A 22,414-nucleotide genomic window follows, 5' to 3' on the forward strand; every position below is an offset into this window, starting at 1 on the left:
TATTATTATCATCAACCTCGACAGAAAAAGAAAATTCAAAGAGCATTTAAGATACTGTTTTCCATAAGTCCAATTTCTGTAGCAAACTTCTTTATTACACATAACATGAAAACAAACCTGGGACTTAGAAAACTCCACCACATTATAACTGACATTATTGAGGAGTGCCAATGAGTAAACACCCAGTCCAGCATCTTTAGTTCTCCAAATCTGATCAAGGAGTTGAGCAAGCTCCAGAACTCTGCCTGCAGTGTCCACTGCTATTAATACGTTTCCATCACCTCGAAGTGTTTCCAGGACATTTGCTAGAAAATAAGAATGTAAAATCCCAATAGAACATAACAATATCTTGCTATAAGATTAAAGATAACTTTTATCTTCATGTTTTCACTATTAAGACTATGGTTTATAACAATGCCATTAACTATTTTTTTTAATTGAAAAATTATAAATCATGGCTTCTAACCCTTTCCACCCATAGTACACACAGAAAATGACATTTGTATAATATATTGGGAAAATTGGGCTAACAAGCCAAACACAATCAGCTTTGTATTTCCAGGTCACTCTGGTCTCACCTGCCTCACCTCACCTCTCACTCCATGAATTTCATTACAAAACATAATTCCCAAATTTATACACACACACTTATACTTTAATACATACATGCTTTATATGTACGTATGCCTATAGAATAAAAGATAAATAAATTAACATTCCTTCTTATATAAAAGACTTTCTAGATGAAAATCTGCTTGGAAATATTTAGTCAAATCAAACTCTAGCAAAAATAAACAACAACAAAAATCCAAGAATTGAAAATCGTCTTAGAGTAACATAGTATATATGTCATACTTTTTAAGTAGATAAATGAAGGTGGTAGCTTCAATCATGTTGAAATTGGAATCCGATTTACCCTGTTGAATTCCAATGCAGCTTACAAAAACAGAATAAAAGATAAAAGGGCTCAAGCCAGAGGAGAAGCAACCAGGGATGGCCTGGATGCATCTCTTTAGAACCAAGACTACTGTATTAGAGTATAAAACACCCAAACACCAAAGTCAGCAGACTAGGCACACCCTCATTTACCTCCTTCATTTTTCTGAGTATAAATGTTTTTCTAGTATTTATATGAGATCTTTATATGCTGTGATGTTCGCCAGACATCAAAATATGTTGTCTGATGTTCAATGAGGCCAAGGAAAGCTAGCTATGTGCTGAATAACAGGAAGAAACCAACTTTTATACCTATTCCACAAAAGTTAAATTCAAACCAACAAAAGCATCTTTTTGTAAAAATATTGATACGGTTACATAATATTCTTTTAAAAACACTAGAGTTAGCCAATCTCTTATGACAAGAAAAATGTCAAGCCGTCGTTCATACAACCATGCACCTCCACAGCTCTGTAGAAAGGACCATAAGCAATACATACTCAGAAGCTGCTCGTCTCTTTGTTTTCTCCTGGGCTGCACATAGGTAGCATTAAATGAGTCTGTGATAAGTAAGGAGGGTCTGCTTAGCATTTCCAGGGAACATCCATTTAAGTGGCTATAAGGAAGTTGAAGAACAGGAATACTTTGTATCACTTCAAATAAACAACAGCTTTTCTTACCAAAAAAAAACCAAACACAAAACCCTTCTTTTTATAAGGCTTTTTTCCTCTTCTAACTATAACAGTATACACGCTCACTGATGAGAAAATCTAGTAAATTCAAAACAGGAAAGCTAAGCTCTTCCAAAGTACCATCACCCAAAGATAATCACCATAGTATTTTGTTGTATATCCTTCTAAGTACATATTTCTCTATGCATATATCTGTGTATGTATTTTATTAAAGTGGTATCTCATGTAGATGATTATATACTCAGTTTATACCCTAGTTTTCTCCCATGACATTAAAATCATTTTCCAAATCTAATTTTTAACAATTATAAAAGCTTTCTGTGTATTTGTACAATAAATATTTGGTCATTTCCCTTTATTGATATTTAGGTTACTTTTTTTTGTCATTATAAATAATCTTTCAAAGAAAACTTTTGCAAAAAGCTTCTGTTGCATTTCTAATTGTTTCTTTAGGACACATTCCTAGAAATGTTTTTACTAAAATATACAATATTGCTAAATGGCTTTCCAGAAAGGTTTGACCCTTTTGAGAAAGCTCTCCCTTTTCCAGAAAGGTTCAACCAGAAACAATGACCAACTCACTAAATAATTCCCAGAAGAACACTACCATTTAAAAGCAATTTTAATGGTATTTAATTTTAAAAAATCATTATCATTTAAATTTTCTCTTTTTTGACTTTATAACTTATGTCCATTTTGCAACTGGTATCTTTCTGATTGATTAATACCTTGTCTTATAAATAAGTCTTTGATCAACTTTATGGAAATATTTTCCCCAGTTTATAGTCTTTTAATTTACTTCTTTTTTTAATTTTTTATTTATTTATTTTTGGCTCTGCTGGGTCTTTATTGTTGCACGGGCTTTCTTCCTCTAGTTGCGGGGAGTGGGGGTTACTCTCTAATTGTGGTACACAGGCTTCTCATTGCTATGACTTCTCTCTGCTGCGGAGCAGCACATAAGCTCTACGGCTCTACGGCACATAAGCTCAGTAGTTGCGAGAAATGGGCTCAGTAGTTGCAGCTCCTGGGCTCTAGAGCACAGGCTCAATAGTTATGGTGCACGGGCTTAGCTGCTCTGTGGCCTGTGGAATCTTCCCACATCAGGGATTGAACCCATGTCTCCTAACTGGCAAGCGGATTCTTTACACTGGGCCACCAGGGAAGCCCTGACTTAGTTTATTGTTTCAGACATTTTGAACATATATGTAATCAAATGTAGCAGAGTCTTCCTTTATAATTTGGTCCATTTCCTTTCTGCTTACCAAAGTCTTTTCCAAATCAAGAGATCAGACTCACCAGTATTATTTCCTTTTCTATTTCATTCTAATCCACCTGAAATTTATCTTATTAAGTGATAAGTGATAAAAAAAAGACATAAACTGAGGTTTTTCCAAAAATGTTCAAATATCATTCACTCAAATACCCATTTTTTTCTCATTAACCTGTAATTACAAGAGCCTAAAATTCAACATATTAGTCTTAAATGTTTCTTAATATGATACAAAAGATCTTAAGGATACTATAATCTAATATAAAATAGTTATGTACTTAATGTAAAAAAATTACAAAAGAAACCAAAACAATCTTATAGAAATGCTGTAAGTACAAAATGAAGTTTTAAAATGAAACTATTGTGTCCCCTTTTCAGTTGACTTCCCTGATAGCTTAGTTGGTAAAGAATCTGCCTGCAATGCAGGAGACTCCAGTTCGATTCCTGGGTCAGGAAGATCTGCTGGAGAAGGTATACGCTACCGACTCTTCTAAAGGAGGTTGACTTTATTTATTTTTTTATTTTTTTTAGGAGGTTGACTTTAAATCATTATATTAGATAGTATTAATGAATTTTATCAAAAATAAAAAAAAAACCACCTGCAAAGTTCCTCTAAATAGCAAGTCAAGAAAATATAAAATATAATTTGTTGTATAAAAATTAATCTCCTATGCAACATCTCCAGAGAGATACTTATTTTATAGAGTAGATATCTGCATGTAAATTTCAAAACAATATCTTTTATCTCATATTTAACCTTTTTCCTTACAATGCAAATAATTTAAGTAACTTTGAAAACATTCACTATTTGGTACTTTTAAATTGCTCTAGATTTCTAGTTTAAAGAAAACTTTGTTTTTAAATTTCCCTCCAAACAATGAAGCAAGACCAGCTACATTTCCATTAGCTTTTATCTTGATATACCTACATCTCCCTCTTGTGGTTGAAGTCAACTGCATAAACAATTTCTTCTTCTCCATCTTTGACTATTTTCCATATTGTTCCACCTATCATATGACCAGCTGGCAGAGGTGTGATAGACAAGCCATGTCCTTTACCTAGGTCAACAAGATAATGACAATAATCAGATTTCTTATTACAAGTCTAAAGAAAGGTTATTTATTATTAGCTATTCTTTAATAAGTAACATGTGCAATGATACAAAATTCAAAACTAAAAAGGCATACGGTGAAAAGCAAGTCTTACCCTCCAGTCCCCCAGCTACCTCATACCTTCATGGAGGCACTCTTATAATTTTATTATGCATCTGTGCATAATATTTGTGCTTGAAAAATAAAAGGCTAGAGCTTGCCACTACTATTCAATAACTTAGTATGAACTAATAAACTTTATTGTTCATATTGTGCACATAAATTATGAAGTGTTTCCATCTTCACTAACCTCTAAATTGACAATTCAAATCTCATTATAGTAAAGAATGTATCCTTTAAAAAACTAAGTACCAAACTGCTGAGACCATTGTTACTTCCTGGCTAAACTTCAGAGTCCATCTGTGCACCATTTTTTCATATTTATGGTATCATATTTATGAAAATATGTAAATGGTCCTCTCTACAGAAGATAAATATATACTTAGCGACAAATATATATATATATATGACTTCCTGTCCTAATTAAATGACAAATTTTTTTCATGTTCAATTCTAGAATTCAGTCATGTTCTACTCTGTGCGGCCATAGCACTTCATTTACTTCCATCACTCTGTTTAGCCATCTGAGCTACTTTTCCTCCTCAACCTCACTGTGAGCTCTTTGGAAGAGAATCTGACTATGTTACCTTTGTGCATTATATATAGTAAACACTAAGTAAGTGTTCCTAAATTAAACCTGAAAAGGAGGCCTGAGTTGTTACATTTTATTAGAATTTAGCCTGCAATATTTTAAAATTCAGATGATTTGGGGGAAGTTCATGGTTCCCTATGGAATAATGCTAATGTTTTATTCTTCAGACAATAGTACCTAGAATTTTTACTACAAATTTCCCTTGTACTTTTCAGTAGTTCAAACACCATTAGTCCAATTATTTGCTACTGGAAACATGTTTTACCTTTCAAATTCACAATCTGAGAGAATTTTAACTGTTGTATCTTATCAAAGGCTGCATCCACATCATCTAGGGTAAAGAGTGTAAAATCTTCTGTATTGTGTCGGGACTTTAAAAAAAAACACAAATAAAAGGTTAAAAATTATCACTGCCAGGGTGTTAAAACAGTTTTTTCTTTAATTGTTTAAATTACCTGATAAAGGTCATACATGAACATCTGTCCCATTTTATAAACAGGAATGGTTGCATAGATGGCGCAGTTCAGACCCAACTTTCCAACAGCATAGGGGAGGGCGCCAAGATGGAGGGGGTCGGGATGAGACAACAAGACCGCGTCGATCTGGTGAACATGCCTAGAACACAAGCAAGATGACTATTACTGAGTCTTGTTCCTAAACGAAAAGGCACTATACTCAAAATTAATTTGCCAGTTCTGATTTGTCTCAGTATCCTGAGCTGAAGACGATGGGCTAAAAGAGAGAAAGTGAAAGTGAAATTGCTCAGTCATGTCTGACTCTTTGTGACCCCATGTGCAACTGAGAGCTAAAATTACATTACCTATGAATTTCAATTACTACTACCCCATCCTACATAGAGATCAAAACTGTGGTATGAGTTGCACATAAATACATAGTGTCTAGACACATTTTTTTAAAAAAAGGAAGGAAAACAGTAGACACCACACGTAAACTGATTTCAAGAGTCTATCTTATATACTATTAAAGTTCAAGAACTCAGGATTTAAGAAATTGTTAAGAAAAGGACATTTAAAAGGCCACATATTTATTATGGATTTTTGTCTCAGCTTTTTAGCATAATGACTGACAGCATATTCATGATAGTGTAACTTGAGTCAATGAATAATATATTCTAATTAACAAAAGAAATAAGAAAAAAATTTTTTGCTATAAGTTCTAAGTTTTATTTAAGTTCTTGTTCATTCCATAATTAGTACAATACTGCTAACACAACTAAATTTTTCTTTGATGGATTAGATCCTTTTGAATCTCATGGTCTTTATTCTAAGCACCAAGTCTCAAATGTCTAAGCCTCAAAAGATTAAAAGAAAATAAGCTAATTTGATCTGACTGCAGAACTTTTACAAGGACAGTTTTCCTCTCTTCAAATTCTTATAAACTTAATTTTGCTCTTTTCTAAAATTAGGGTGCAAAAATTTCTACTGAGATCCATCGACCAAGTAACAATTAACTTAAGATTTTGCTGACTTTCAATAAACACAGCTTACAAGTCGATCAAAACTACGCAAATAAAAAGTCATTATTTAGTTCTTCAATTTAAATAAAATTGTTTTACTATCAACTAAATTAGAGCAAAACAGCAAACATTGTGTAACATCAAAATAGCATTAAAACACAGAAAAGAAAAGTTGATTTCCTAAAAGTGTAGAAATATTAACAGTAACTTACTTCCTCAGGGAATCTATAATATCCATAGAAAAGTGCTCATCCCAGCCACAGTCCAATAAAAATCTAAACTCGTCAACTTGGAGAAGATAGCAAAGAGCAGATTCTTCTTGGACCCCAGAAAGGGTGGTTAATTTGATAATAGATGTCATTTTTTCAGTCCAACAACAACAATCCAAAAGGTTCTTTCAACAGAAATAAAAACATAGTTAAACATAAAAGCACAGTCATTTTAAAGACCTATTTCCATCACTGCTAAGTGTGAAGGTACAAACATAATCTTACACCCTCCTGTTTATCGAGTTCTTCAGTGGCCCCCCAATGTGGTTTGATGAAAAGCAGTAGATTTTGGAATCAGACTGACCTGTATTTGAATCTATGCTTATATGGTTCTGAGCAGGTTAGTTACATTTCCCCTCACTTATGTATCCTATAAAATATGAATATTAACATACACATTAAAAGGATGTTGGAAGATTTCAAATAATGTATAAATTACCTAGAATGGAGACTACCAAGTTTCTCAATAAATAAATGTAGTGTACTAGTGAACTTATTCTTCAAGGTGAATCTGCTCCTCCTTTATTTTGTTCTGAGACAGCAGTGATTTCATTGCATTACACTGTTATTAGCTTATGTGTCTTTTTCTACTACTAAACCAGTGGTCCTTAAATAAAGGACCACTTGACAATATGATAAAAAGCTATGGATCTTTCCTGCTCCCCTCAGTCCTTAAAAAAACAAAAAGGTCCATATACATGTAGCAATTCACATATTTTTCAGGGAATTTTGTTAAGAAGCCTTGCACCAGAATGTGAGCAACTGAAAACAATTATAGTGCCTTATAGTTTGCACTTCCTGAAGAGAATCTGACACATAGTAGGTGTTCAAAACGTATCTGATGGAATACAGTTGGGATACCTACTACGTATTTCAAAAAGATACAACATGAAAACATCTATTGGGATTTAGGACCTAGAATTGTGTGCTACTATATAAATGTTAAAAACTATATAGATATTAAAAACATTCATTAGCAAAGCACAACTCCACAGCAAGATTTCAGGTCTTAGGTTCTTAAAATAAATCTGCCATTTCTGGTTAACTATGCAAGTAAGAGAATTATTCATTCACAGTTATTTATCCTTAGAGTGCTTAGAAGAAAAGGGGACACTGGAAAATTCAAAAGTTTTCTAAGTTTTTAGACCTCCCTCTAATTAATGCGCCTTTTCATTACTGTTAATGTTACTCTATAGCATCTATTATTAAAATTATTATTATGTGAAAAAAAGAGAGAGAAGATCATTGCACATCTGATGATCCTTCAACATCTGCCCAAGGTCACAACAACAAATTAAGGTAAACTGCCCAGCTTTCTTAACAGACTGTCACCACATCTCCCATCCCTGTTTACTTCAGTCACAGCCAAAAAGACCCAAGACTCTGAGGTTGTCCATCACCACTGCAGTCCACCTAGTGGGACCAATTCACTACCTCTTCTGCCTTCCAAATCCTTTCGGTATTCCCTCTGGAACCATTACACTCACTGAGAATTTCACCCTTTTCTCTGAAGGTTTTCCTCATCTGCAAATCTTCACAGAAACCTAGCTCTTCTCAAATGATACCGTTTCTCCTCCAGCCTTCTCAAAAGGCCTTTTTTCTCCTGTATTCCCTGACCTCAAACGCAGGAAGCATGTGCTCCCTATTCGTCACTGCAGCCTCCAGCCCACGTCTTCTCCTTCCTCCTGGAAACACTCTAGTCCCGCTGAACTCATGCTGCCCAGCCAGCTCGCTGTGAGCCTTTCCTGTCCTTCCTCATTAATGGAGGACTTTAGTTCCTGACAGTCTTCCTCTGAGTAGCTTCATTACTGACCTCTTCTCCCCTTGACTCTCTCAACTCCAATAATCTTCCTTTCACTTCAGCCACCGGGCACCACAGTCACAACCATGACCTTATCACAACCAATAAGCTGCAGCACTTTCAAAATTTCACCTTCAACTATCTCCCCGTCTCACTCCCACCTTCACTACTCTAGAATTCCCACTGCAAAAACCCCTTGGCCTCACTGTATCATCTCTAATTCACTGACTACTTTTTCACTGTCCCTGACCACCTCCTGTCTCCACTCATGTTATATGGATCCACAAGCCATCATGATTATTTTGCAAATACTCAAGTGTTTTGCAGCTCTAGTCCTTCTCTGTACAAGTCTGGCAAAATCCTAACCTTCACTAACTCCAATCATGCACCTTGTCTCTTCAAGCAGCTCAATGCTGCCAGAGCGGGGCAAAAAACCCATCGTACAACTATGCTATTTGCTCTTTAAATTCATGGTCAAAGATCTCAAACAGGCACTATGTCCTACCTACCAATCTGATTTTTCTTAGCAGGTTGACTTTCCATCTGAGACCACCATTTCACATCTCTTCTCTGCTCAAGCATCACACACCCTTCCCTCCACCCTACTCTGTTGATAATCTCACCTCATTCCTCAATCAGAAGACAAAAGTAATCAGACAGTAACTCCACATTTTCCAAATACCACAGCTACTACGTTAACCTATCTGTACGAACGCTGTTGTGTCTCCCATCACACAGAACAAGTAGTGCAGCTCTCATTCAAGGCCAAGCCTGTGTGTGCGCTCTGAATTCCACTCCTGCTTATCTTCTACACAACTTCTCCAGTCATCCCCTCTTTCTCCTGCGTCATCAATGGATCACCGATGTACCATTCCCGTTAGCACACAAAGATACTCTAGAATTTCCCATCTTAAAAGAACCCTCTCTCAATCCTACAGTCCCCTGCAACTGCTTTATCACTTCCACGCTCTCCTTTCACAGCAAAATTTCTCAGAATTATTTGTCCACAGATGTGTCTCTACTTTCTCATCTCCCATTCAAACCACTGAATCTGTCTTTCTCCACCATATCACCAGAAGAGTTTTCATGAAGGTCACTGACAAACCTCTATACAACTGAAGCCAGTGGACATTTCTGTGGTCCCAACTTACTGGAAATCGTAGCAGCATTCAATGAAATTAATAGCTCCATCCTCCCAGAAACACCTTCCTCTGATCCTCTGGGTCAACCATCTCCTGATTTTCCTTATATCTAACTGGCCATTCCTCACTCTCCTCAATTAATTCCTTCTTCTCCCCCAACCTCTATATGAGGCAGTGCTTTTCTGCAGGACTTTCTCTTTTCTCTCGAGGTAATCTTACAGTCCTTCAGCTTTAAGATCATCTGGTCTCTGACTGCATCATCCTTGATCTTTTACTTGTTTTTCACATTTAACCCGTCAGTAAATCCTTCCTTTTTACCTCTATTCTATTTCTCAATTATAATAATTTGTCATATATTTCCTTCTATCTCCACTGTCACCAAGATCTCTAACTAGTGTGAGTTATTGTTTTCCCTACCTCAAATTCATTCTTTCAGAGACATTTTCTAACCACCCTAAGGTCCACCCCACCTCAGTTACATCCTATAACGTGTATTTTCCTTCTATTTTCTTCAAAATACATAGTATCCACCTGTACTTGCTGCTTATTTGATCACTTTGTCCAACCCCTTATCTCCTTTTAACCCCTACACCAGAATAAGGACTCCATGAAAGTAGAGACTTTTGTCTCTTCTGATTATATTCTAGCACCCCTACAGTGCCTAACACATTGGTGGTCAATAAGTGCTTCTTAAATGAAAATGAAGATGGCTAGTCTTAAATGAGCTTAGTGCTATTTCCAAACCATTAACAGCTACCTTTTCATACTGTTCACGGGGTTCTCAAGGCAAGAATACTGAAGTGGTTTGCTATTCCCTTCTCCAGCAGACCATGTTTTGTCAGAACTCTCCACCGTGACCCGTCCATCTTGGGTGGCCCTACACGGCATGGCTCATAGTTTCATTGAGTTAGAAAAGGCTGTGGTCCATGTGATCAGATTGGTTAGTTGTCTGTGATTGTGGTTTTCATTCTCTCTACCCACTGATGGAAAAGGAAAAGAGGCTTATGGAAGCTTCCTGGTGGGAGAGACTGACTGAGGGGGAAACTGGGGGTAACAGAGGATGAGATGGTTGGATGTTATCACTGACTCAGTGGACATGAGTTTGAGTAAGCTCTGGGAGTTGGTGATGGATAGGGAAGCCAGGCGTACTGGAATCCATGGGACTGCCAAGAGTCGGACACGACTGAGCAACTGAACTGAACTGCACTGAACAGCTACCTATTTATACGCACTTCCTTTGGTTTGGGAGAGCTCTCTGAATGCAGGACCAGGTCTGATCTATGTTCGTATCCTTACTATATGAGCACGTCTTATACAGTGGATGTTTAATAATCACTGTTGCTAAAACAAATAAACTGAAATTAAAAATACATTGACTTAGTGTGTTCCTATTTTTAAGGGATGAGAAATACACAGATACTAATTCTCTATTTGAAGAAACGTGTTTATACAGTTTAAAATAGGACTTGGATCTCCCTGTCAAAAAGCTCCATGTACCACAATTATAATAGTGGCCTAAGAGAAATTCTTTTCCAACTTAAATCTACTTTACTCTCCCACTTTCTTTATTTAGATTATGACACGAAAATACAAAGCATCTTACAGATAGAACCGAATGAGCTCATTTATAACTTTTGCAAACTCAGATTGCAACAGATGAAAAGATGTTTTTATTATAATTGCTTATAATATAATAAAGCTGTATCTTTATTAGACACTCTTTACTTACTGGTATCTCAGTTGTATTTGGGATGAAACACCATGAATTCAAAGGAAGACTTCTTTACATATCTAAAAAATAAAGAAATAAGAGTCTCATGAATGTGGTATAATGATTTACATCTGTTTTTAATTTTGGTGTTTAACTTCTGTGTCTTATCCTAAGGTAAAGATAGTGAACAGCAGCAAGTAGAATACTATATGGTCCTATAAAAAAAAAATCTTGGAAATAAGATTTTTAAAACTGACATTAATTTATGTTATTGAGAATCATAAAAGAGGTGGGATCTTAAATTATTCATTAAGGACTGGTAGGCCATGGGTAAAAAGAGATAAAGAGAAAAGGTATTCAAAACAAGAGAAAAACATGATTAAAAGCCAAAATAAAAACTTATTAGAGTACCAGTAACAATACTACCCTGGTACAATTTCATGGAAGCAAAAAAATGAAAACGTCTTAATGAACAGAAAAAGGTCAGCTAATGAAAGGCCTTAGAAACTTTGGACCTAATTATAATTGCTAAACAGAGAAGAGGCAACAGAGACATTTTAAGGTCAATTATCAAGTAAGATGTCATGATACAGGTAGTTCTGTGTATTTTAAAAAACTAGCTGGTATACATGACTGATTAGATAAAGAAGATAAGAGAATACAGGGAGATTAAAAAAAGAGTATTTAGCAGCCCACTTCCTCCTTTCAAACTTACTGGTTCTATTTTGAGACTAACTTTCTTTAGCCCCACATGTACCTTATAACTCTGACATAGAATTCACTAGTTGTTATTTAAGTAACCAAGACTTGAAACTCGACATGTTGGACTCCTTCCTTTACTTCTTGGGCTATTAGACTGTTAGCAACTCCTGATTATTTCCCGCTTAGAATGCTTTTGTACATTTATTACTCTCTTTCCATTCATATTGCAAGCACCCTTACCTTACACAGGGTCTCACTACCTCAGAGTTTCTCTTGGCCTGCAGCCTTTTCTTCCTTCACCTCAACACAAACCTTGCTGCGGGATTAATCTTCCAAAACACCTCTGAATATGATCCCTGACTGAAAAATCTCTGAAGGCTTCTATTTAAAAAAACAAAACCTTAATGCCTTAGCAGGCAACGGAGGGCGCCAGCAAGCTGCCCTGAGATCACCACTACCATCATCTTAAGGCCCAGCTCAAATCTAACATCCTCACTAATCCCCGTATCACTAGTCTAGACTCGAACAGCTCTGTCCAACAAAAATATCACGCAAGCCACAAACGTAATTAAAATTTTTTCAGTCACACTGAAGTTTTACATGTGAAATTAATTTTATTTTACTTAACCCAATATTTCCAAAATATTATCATTTCAACATGTAATCACTATTAAGACATTAATGAGTTTTGGTACTAAATCATTGTATTTTATGATTACAACACATCTCAATTCAAACCAACCACAATTTCAAGCGCACAACAGCTACAGGTAGCTAGTGGCTACTGTAATAGCCCAAGTCTAGACTCTAAAATCAATGCTTTGGACTGCGCTTTGCCACTCCTAAAGTGCAAGCTAGCATCATACTATTTTCACGTTCACGCCTTAGACTTGATTTTAATGGCATCACCAACCACTTAATCTCCCAGACTAAAAATTAAGTCACCCTCTGACCACCAAATTGGCTGCCATCAGTCAAACCCTATTTGACATTTCAGAAGTCTCTCTGACATCCTTTACTCTCCTGCCTCAGTGGAGGCACCCCATTACCTTACCTGAATGACTAATTTCCTCTCATCTAGTTTTTCTGTTCCAAGTTGATTCTCCACAAAGCAGACAGACAGACCATCCTAAAAAACAAATATCCTCGCGCCCCTTTCTTGTGATTTCCAGCTAACTACTAGGTCTGAACACCTTCCTTGGAAAGCAAGGTCCTTCACAAGTTTACCTTAATCTCCCTCTTGCTTCACCAACCACCCTTGCACTGCATGCTCAAGCCTGCTTTCTCCTGCTCTCCTTAAGTCAGTCAAAACTTCTCCAGTCTTTGCATCTCTGTACTGTATCCAGAGATGACCTTTTCCTTATCTTAGTACTTTCCTTTTGACTCTTAATGACCCAGTTCAAATATTTACTCCTTTATAAAGCTATTTTGGTGTCTCCAGGCGATGTTTTTCATTTTTAGTTAACACAAGTGGGCACAAAGAATATATGTTGAATGGATGTTAAATGAATGGGGGAAGAGTAAAATGAATCTTTTTTATCTCCAGTGCCAAGCACAGGGCTCAAAGCAACACAAATATGTACTGAACGGAATGAATCCTCACCATATAAATTCCTTCTGAGGGGGGAATGCTGACCATTTCACCTCAATTATCTGTCACAGCCACTCGTTCTCAATCAGGGCTGCATATGCTGATGACAACTAAGGGGAACCATGCAAAATCTAAGGGAAAACCAAAGAGTCTGGGTTAGCTCTGGAGCTCCAGTGAGAAAAGTCTCCTCTTGATCAGGTCCGGGAGAGCACTAGTTTCATAAAAGGCTCTAAGGTTCTAAAAAAAAAAAAAAAAAAAAATCAGAGCACGGGCAATTGATAACGCTCATTCGCCTGGTCACAGGAAGCCTGACCCGCCGGAGTTAAAATTATTCTGACCTCCTGTTTACCGTTGAGCATGTATATAGAGTACTGATGCTGGAAGCGCGCAAAGGCGATGCGGGGGTCGGGGGAGGGTCCGGGAGGGGGGTTGCGGAGACTGTTTTCAAAAGCATGGTAACGTCTTCAAGGTTTCTGGAGTCGATTAACTAAAAAGAACGCCTGTTTTGTGCCCAGCAGCCTCGTGGTCTTTCAGTACGAGATGACGGGAAGACCCAGAGGAAGGGGGCCGAGAACAAGTTAACCAAAAGGCTAAGGAACCGAAGCTGGCGTCGGATTAACTCCTCCAGCATCGAGAGACTGAAAGGGAGGCGGAAAGCGGCAGAAAGGAGAGAAAGAGAGCTTGGGAGTGAATCGTAGGAACTGCCACGAAAGACCGGGAGCTTTGGATCCATGGAGAAGTCACTGTCTTTCCCTCGCTGAGTACTTCCGCCAGGGACAACCGGGACAGTCGCACCCGAAGCCCTGGGGGGCACGTCCCCACGCTGAGACCCGGGCGGAGTCGGAGCCCGGCTCTCCCCGAGGGCCGAGACGCCCCCTCCCCCATCCAAAGGCGCACAGCTTTCTTCCGCCCCCACTTGCCTCTCAGTCCTCCCACAACGCGGTCCACTGCCCTTCCCAACCCCCTAATCGAATCCACGTTCAAGAGCGAGAAAAGCTGACGTTGGTTCAGCAGCGCCGGTGACGATCAGCCAGGAGAAGCCCCTCAATGGCCGCCGCCATTTTGAAACTGAAGGCGACCCCGCGGAGGCGGGGAGACACAGGGTGATACCATCTTCGGGGGTCGGGGGTGGGGGTGGAAACTGGAAGAAGGGGGTGGCGCTTACACCGAGTCTCATCACCTGGGGCCGAAGTTTCATTTCTCAAGGATTTCTAACGTGTTGAAGCTAAAATTAAATATGAGAAGAGTCGAGCAGTCAAAGGAAGAAGAGGTATGATTTCCCGGAGCCACCCCTCTCATGGACCGGACGCGGCTAATGGTGGGTCCCGAGGCCGCAGCTTCCGCCGGCGCGAGTGACTGCGCTCGCCGCTGTCCTTTGTCGTGGGGTCGTTGTTGGCTCCGAGGCCGCAGGTGGGTTAGGGGTCCAGGGCGGTCGAAGCGGGGAGACTCGCCGTTGTGCAGGCGGGGAGGGGGCACCTCTAGGAAGGCGCGCGGCGGCGGCGTGTGCACCGGCGTTGGGCTGGTCTGGGCCTCCTCGGGGCTGGAACGGCTTCCTGAGGTTTCTGGGCGAAGGAGACCGAGAGAGGAAACGAGCCGACCCTCTGGTGGGCGGCTGCGCTCATGCTTCCCGCCTGGCGCTTTTGGGAAAGGGTATTCTGAGGTTGTCCTAACTGGAAAACATCTTTAGATGTTATGGGACCGGAGGGGAAACCGGCCGGAATCAAAGCTCCCAGACTGAGGGATCACAGCTTTCTGGCTATATAGACAGCCTGGAAGGGGCAGCCTCTCCGCGAGCATTTCCGATTCGCCCAAGTTTCAGAGTTCTGTCTTCCTCGTTCTTCAGGATTGGAAACTAACCTTACTCTCTTTAAAGTCTTAAACCCTCCTGAGCCGCCAAGCCCCAAAATACACACTAAGTAATATTTGTTTTGATTTCTAGAGTGTACATGTCATTCAATCGAGGTTCCGGTCCTCAAAGAGTTCAGTTTCTCCTTGCATCCAGAACTGATTTTTTTATATGTTAAGTCGACACTTTGGATCAATACACATAAATTGCTGTAAGGACTAATGTCTAACCATCTATGTTTTTCCGGTGTGAATTTAGGAGGACTCAACAAAAAGTCACACCATATACAATTTTCTTTATAGATGTTAAGCGGGAAAAACTGGGTTGAAGGAAAGGTAATAAGGCAAATGTTCTATCATGCTGCACAGATAATGCACTTTTTACGAACTGAAGGTGGGTGGCAACCTTTTATATGCACTGGGAAACCAAAAAATTCTCGTGACTCACTTTATCTCTATATTCGCTTTATTGCAGTGGTCTGGGATGAAACTTGTAATATCTCAAGTTATGCTTTCAGTAGGAAATATGAGGTAAAGCTAAGAGTAAGATTAATATACATGCTAACCTTTATACTTACTGTAAAAGACAGAAAAGCATGAATAAAGAGCATGGACCAAGGAGCCAGACTGCCTGGGTATTAATCCCAGTTCTGGCACTTACTGCTTCTGTGACCTTAGACAACTTGATTGTCCCTGGATTTCCTCCTCTGAAAAAAGTATACTGGCTTCACTGGGGTCATGGCATTAGTTAATACATGTATAGTAATGTAAGGATTACATGAACTGGAAATTATGGAAAGCAGTTAAGAACCATGCCTGACAGAGAGTGCTCTAAGAGTCATGTCTTTCTAAAAGTAGGGAGAAAATTTTGGATCATTTTGGTATCAGAGGATACATGATCAGTTACTCAATTCCCTGAGTTCAGAAGATAAAAACCATTTATTTATTTATTTATTTATTTATTTATTTATTTATTCAGGAATACCATAGCTATTCTCAGTTCTGAAGTAGAAGCAAAATTTTTCTTGAGAGTCTTCATATAAAGAAGACACTAATAATATGTACAGTGCCCTTGAGGGCACCCATGTGGATGTTACTCTTCATCCAAACCTAGACTTGTCTCATTAGAGACTGTCCCAGATGCTCGCTCCCTCCGTCCATCAAATAGAGCCATCTTATGGTCTTGGGCCTATGACCATGAACCTGTCTACACTTCTCCTCCTATCCCTTCTCAAGGGGATCATTCTAGCTCACTTTCTTTAAAAAAATGTTTATTTTTTAACAAAGGATAATTACTTTACAGAATTATGTTGGTTTCTAGCAAACATCTAGCTCACTTTTTATGTTCATCAATCTTTGTCTTTCCAGGTCATCCACTTGCAGTGGCATATGCAGGACAAATTTTATGTTCAGTGTCACTGGTCCCAAAGCCCATTAAGTAGTAGACCATGCAATAGTAATATGAAATGCCTCTGGGACTAAGATTTGCCATTTATCTCTCGGGGATGGAAATCGCTTCCATCATGTTGAAAGTAAAAGTCTCTCAGTCATGTCCGACTCTTCATCCCCAGGGACTTTACAGTCCATGGAATTCTCCAGAATACTGGAGTGGGTAGCCTTTCCCTTCTCCAGGGGATCTTCCCAACCCAGGGATCAAACTCAGGTCTCCCGCATTGGAGATGGATTCTTACCAGCTGAGCCACAAGGGAAGTCCAAGAATACTAGAGTGGGTAGCCTATCCCTGCTCCAGTGGATCTTCCCAAGCCAGGAATCAAACCGGGGTCTCCTACATTGCAGGCGGATTCTTTACCAACTGAGCTATCAGGGAAGTCCATCATGGTGATTGACTCCCACTCTGGGTTCTAAATGTACAGAATCCTTTTATCTGTCACTCCCACTGCCTTATCTGTAGAGTCTCTTTGAGAACTTGTATTAAGCAAGAGCCCATGAGGCAAGGTTCATCTTTTCTGGTCAGAGTAAAGACAGACAGAAATGCCTGCTGGCCCTGTTAGGGGAGTTCAAACAGTAATGGCTTATTAGCCCACAGCTGGCCACGGGCTAACGTCTTGGACCGAGAGTCAGCAATTACTTTTTTTTATTGGTTCAGTGTTGTGTTGTGTTGTTCTTCAGTCGCTAAGTCATATCTGACTCTTTCAACCCCCTGGGCTGCAGCACACAAGGGTTCCCTGTCCTTCACTATCTCCTGGTTGTTGAGTTACTCAGTCGTTGTCTGACTCTTTGTGACGCCAGGGCCTGCAACCCACCAGGCTTCCCTGTCCATTACCAACTCCCGGAGCTTGCTCAAACCCACGTCCATTGAGTCGGTGATGCCATCCAACCATCTGATCCTCTGTTGTCCCCTTCTCCCACCTCAATCTTTCCCAGCATCAGGGTCTTTTCCAATTAGTCAGTTCTTCACATCAGGTGGCGAAAGTATTAGAGTTTCAGCTTCAGCAGGAGTCCTTCCATTGAATATTCAGGACTGATTTCCTTTAGGATTGACTGGTTGGATCTTCTTGCTGTCCAAGGGACTCTCAAGAGTCCTCTCCAACACCACAGTTCAAAAGTATCAATTCTTAGGTGTTCAGCCTTCTTTATGGTCCAACTCTCACAGCCATACATGACTGCTGGAAAATCATAGCTTTGTTAGACTTTTGTCAGCAAAGTAATGTCTCTGCCTTTTAATATGCTCTCTAGGTTTGTCATAGCTTTTCTTCCAAGGAGCAAGCATCTTTTAATTTCATGGCTGCAGTCACCATTTGCGGTGATTTTGGAGCCCCCAAAAATAAAGTCTGTCACTGTTGCCATTGTTTCCCCATCTATCTGCCATGAAGTGATGAGACCAGGTGCCATGATCTAAGTTTTTTGAATGCTGAGTTTTAAGCCAACTTTTTCACTCTCCTCTTTGACTTTCATTAAGAGGCTCTTTAGCTCCTCTTCACTTTACCTTCTCCAGGAGATCTTCCCAACCCAGGGATCAAACCCAGGTCTGTCACGCTGTAGGCAGATTCTTTACCATCTGAGCCACAAGGGAAGCCACTAACTCCTGGAGTTTGCTCAAATTCATATCTGTCCAGTCAGTGATGGTATGGTTAAATAACAGTCAGCTGTGCTGAGGGTTAAAATTGACACCTCTTAAGAAACTTACGACTGGTGGGAGAATAGATGACCCCTGGACTTCTCTAGAGATCTATATTGTCTAGTATTTTGTAGGTTAGTGCTTTCCAGGTTACATAATTTGGTTAAGGCACACATTGTTATTCCCATACTTGACTGGCTCAACTTTATAAAAAACAAGCGGCTAACTTGATCAGAATCACAAAAGGTTCCTGAGTGTTTTATTAAATAGGTCTTAAAGATCTGAATGCAAATAATGTTACTTAGGGGAGATACAATGCTACGAAAACCACCACCTTCTAGGAATAAGGTAATGTTGCTTACATTTATATGTCTAAGAACGATTTGCAGCAAACCACCTGGGGAATTTATTTCAAACATCTCATTTATTTACATCATAGTTTTCTAGATCTCTGATATTCAGACTGGAATCTGCTGTGTGTAATATTATACTCTATGAAAGCAGTGTATAATAGTTGTGTGACTTTTAACTTTGTGTCTGTTTCCTAACCCAGTGCCTCTAGTGAGTAAACTTTGAGAAATAATTAGAATGTGTGTGATAACCAGTTTCTTAGGAGAGGCAGGAATCCAGTCTACATAATCCTTGCACAGTTGAGTGCTAAGATTAGAAACAGCTTCTTCCCAAACACAGCTAAGCCCTTTTATTAGCAGTAATGTATTCTCTTTCTGGGATGTTGCCATGTCTTCTCAGATATTATATAGAATTTATTCATTATAGATTCATGTGCATACATACGTATTTCATCTTTAGATCCAAATTTTTACAGAAAATTGATGATTCAGCTGTGTTTCCATTGAATTAGTGCAGATTCATTTTCCATGTGATGACTTCTAGTTCTATAAAGACGTCATCCTTTTCTGCCTTTTGGAAACTCTTTAAACACTATTTTTTAAACTGGGTCTTTGTTGTGCATGTGGGCCTTCTCTAGTTGTGCAAGCAGAGGCTACTCTTCATTGCGGTATACAGGCTGCTCCTTGTGGTGGCTTCTCGTTACAGAGCACAGGCTCTTGGCACACAGGCTTCAGTAGTTGCAACACATGGGCTCAGTAGTTAGGCACACAGACTTAGTCGATCTGCAGCATGTGGGATTTTCCCAAACCAGAGATCGAACCCGTGTACCCTGCATTGGCAAGCAGATTCTTAACTACTAGACCACCAGGGAAGCCCTGGAAACTTAAAAACTTAAAAAGTCTTAAGTACCATAAATGTCAATGTCAATTTGGGGAAGGGTCTCTATGAGAGGCATTTCAATATAATAGAAAGATCTGGGCCTTTGGTATGAACCTGTGTTTGAATTCCAGCTTTATATGTAATACCTATTTGGTTTAAACTGTTTTCTTATCTGTAAAATAAGAGTAATAATTTTTCATGTTATATATTGGACTCTGTGATGACTCTGGTACCTAGTAGTCATTCTACAAGAGTAAGTTCCCTTCTCTCCATATCTTTTGTAGAGTCATTTAATTGATAGACAGATCTACTGTGACATTATTCAGTATGGTTCTTAAAAAATTTCTCATGTTTTCATTTCCTTTCTAAATTAGTTTTAAAAAATAGTTTTCAATAATTATAGCTTTAAAGAATTCTGCTTCTGACAATATTATTGTTATATTAGTTTTAACATTGTGAGCTGTGCTAAATCTAAAAATATTTTACATGTGTAAAAAGTTCTAAATCAATACTAGGAGGGTGAAAATGCTCAGCTTTTGCAGGTAGAATTAATACTGTGTCCATTCCTATGATATATCAGATCACTGGTGGAACTTGAAGTAAAATTAATAAATTGACTTTAGTGCAGTGTAATTTTCATACTCATCATTGTCATCTATGTAATCTTCATTAAGTAGATTTTAAGTAATATACTACATTCTGATGACAAATTTTAAAGAGGCTTATTATGCTTTTAAGATCTATCTCCTATATTTAGAGCTATCTTCCTGTTTCAGGTGTGATTTGAAAGATATTTCAAAAGTGGCTATATTTCAGGGTTTTTTTGTTTGTTTGTTTTTGTTTTTTATATAGCATTCATGATGAACTTACTTCAGGTTGTGCGTGACCACTGGGTACATGTACTTGTCCCTATGGGATTTGTCTTTGGATATTATCTAGACAGGAAGAATGATGAAAAGCTAACTGCCTTCCGGAACAAGAGTCTGTTATATAAAAGGTTGGTTTTTTTATTTTTTTAAACCAACAGTCAGCTTTTGGAAGTGTTCTTAATATCATTTGTGCCAAAAATAAAGAGAAGGGGTAATTCCCACTCCTCCAAGGATTTAGTGATACTATTTTGTAGTCTTGTTTGTTGTTCAGCCCTTACATAAAGCAGTATGATTACTTTTGCAGTGTAAACAAGTCTTTAGTTTCTGAACAGGCTATTTCAGATCTTTGAAAGTCTTTTATTTCAAGGTACATTTTAATGTAGAAACAGTTTTATGCCATCTGATCAAAGCCTATTCTGTATGCAGCTTTAAAATATATTATCATATACTGTCTTACTTAGTACATGATGTAGCTGAAACCAACAGCACTAATGGCTTGAAGCGCTGGTCTCAACCAACACTCCTCAAGAGCTTTAGGCAGGATGGTTGGGTGATCAAATAGCAACTGGCAGCCACCTTGTCCCATTGTGTCTCTGGAGGTGGCTTATTTGGCAGCAGAGTTAGAGTTAGCATGGCAGGTTATCTGCCACTGGCGGTGATGCTGGGAAGGAGGAAGCTCACGGACAAGAGAATCGAGCAGCAGCCACAGGAGGTGTGTAGAGGAGGTTCATAGTTGGGGATTTCGAGAAAGATAAAATGAGCTAGAAAGAGTCTAAAACATTAAATGGACTCACTGAGAGGATAATTGCTTTCATATAGACTAATGAGAAATTACAGTTGTTAAAAAAAAATTACAGTTGTTTAATCTGGAAAAATGAAATTGAAGAGGTGGTAAAAGGTTTAAAATCACAATAGAATGAATATTCTCAATCTAATAAAAATTTTTGAATGGGTCAGTTTAATACAATATAAAACACCAAATTCATATTCTCCTGACATTCCCTTTTATTCTTTCATAAAAGTTTTCTTTACACTTTTGCTTCTTTTTTTTTCTTTCTTTGCAGGGAATTGAAACCTAATGAAGAAGTCACCTGGAAATAATGGCTACAGCTGAATTACAGAATGTTCACATTTTTTAAATTATAAGAGAAATAAAAACACTCATTATTTAATCTGAAGAATTTAAAGTGTGCTCCTTTGTGTGCTGAAATAATCTCTCCTATTTCAATAACAGACATAGTGATTAAAAAATAGTCACCTAATCATAGCCCAACGTTTCAGAAATTTTTTCAAACCTTGTGCTTCAGAGGATCTCTAAAAAGATGGTAGGATTTTATTTGCTAAAAATCAATAAGCAAAAATATTAGTGACCTTGGGGTTAGCAAAGATTTCTTAAATATATCTAAAGCATGAGCCAGTTTTTAAAACCAAGACATACTTTATCAAAATTGAAAACTTTTGCTCTTTAAAAGACACTATTCAGGGACTTTCCTAGCAGTTCAGTGGTTAAGATTCTGTGATTCAAATGCAGGAGACATGGGTTCAATACCTAGTCGGAACTAGGACCCCACATGCCATGCAGTGTGGCAAAATTTTTTTTAAATAATTTTTTTTTAAAAAGACACTTAGGGGGAGAAGGGAGGTATGGAGATAGTAACATGGAAACATACATTACCTTATGTAAAATAGACAGCCAATGGGAATTTGCTGTGTGACGCAGAACTCAAGCCGGGGCTCAGTGACCACTAGAGAGGTGTGGGAGGGATGTTCAGGCGGGAGGCGACATGAGTGAACCTGTGGCTGATTCATGTTGATGTTTAGTAGAAACTAATGCAATACTGCAAAGTAATTATCCTTTAATTGAAAAAAAACACAAGATAGTGAAAATACAGCCACAGATTGGGGGAAACTTTGCAAAACATATACACAACAAAGAACTTATATCTAGAATAGGTAAAGAGCTCATACTAATAAGATAACCAAATTTTTAAAAAGCA

The 22,414-nt window shown here is 38.4% G+C and overlaps 2 protein-coding genes across 3 annotated transcripts in view; one reads left to right on the forward strand and one right to left on the reverse strand.

Annotated features, from left to right (window-relative positions):
• The window catches only part of CPSF2 (cleavage and polyadenylation specific factor 2), a 35,468-nt gene extending 21,001 nt beyond the window's left edge, over positions 1-14,467 (reverse strand). Inside the window, exons 1-8 of one of the 2 annotated variants that reach the window (XM_043489889.1) lie at positions 14,315-14,467; positions 11,120-11,181; positions 6,391-6,572; positions 5,157-5,316; positions 4,967-5,072; positions 3,827-3,956; positions 1,437-1,552; positions 118-305 (exon numbers count right to left, since the gene is read on the reverse strand). In XM_043489889.1, coding sequence (XP_043345824.1) covers positions 118-305; positions 1,437-1,552; positions 3,827-3,956; positions 4,967-5,072; positions 5,157-5,316; positions 6,391-6,539 — 849 coding nt within the window. In that variant the 5' untranslated portion in view covers positions 6,540-6,572; positions 11,120-11,181; positions 14,315-14,467. Of the gene's footprint in view, positions 1-117; positions 306-1,436; positions 1,553-3,826; positions 3,957-4,966; positions 5,073-5,156; positions 5,317-6,390; positions 6,573-11,119; positions 11,182-13,406; positions 13,531-14,314 lie in introns of those variants that run through there. The other variant, XM_043489888.1, reaches the window with a different exon arrangement.
• Positions 14,468-14,647: 180 nt separating this feature from the next.
• On the forward strand, positions 14,648-21,595 carry NDUFB1 (NADH:ubiquinone oxidoreductase subunit B1). Its single transcript, XM_043489890.1, has 3 exons — positions 14,648-14,804; positions 20,401-20,545; positions 21,482-21,595. Exons 2-3 carry the CDS (start codon positions 20,406-20,408, stop codon positions 21,516-21,518), a joined length of 177 nt encoding a protein of 58 aa, XP_043345825.1. The 5' UTR covers positions 14,648-14,804; positions 20,401-20,405; the 3' UTR covers positions 21,519-21,595.
• Positions 21,596-22,414: the final 819 nt, after the last annotated feature.

The sequence above is a fragment of the Cervus canadensis genome, chromosome 17 (genome assembly GCF_019320065.1).
Source record: "Cervus canadensis isolate Bull #8, Minnesota chromosome 17, ASM1932006v1, whole genome shotgun sequence".
Classification (NCBI taxonomy): Eukaryota; Metazoa; Chordata; class Mammalia; order Artiodactyla; family Cervidae; genus Cervus; species Cervus canadensis.

Coding starts and splice junctions, on each gene's coding strand:
- NDUFB1 (XM_043489890.1), top strand. CDS start 20,406: ATGATGAACTTACTTCAGGTTGTGCGTGACCACTGGGTACATGTACTT. Junction 20,546..21,481: donor AAGAGTCTGTTATATAAAAG/GTTGGTTTTTTT, acceptor CTTTCTTTGCAG/GGAATTGAAACCTAATGAAG.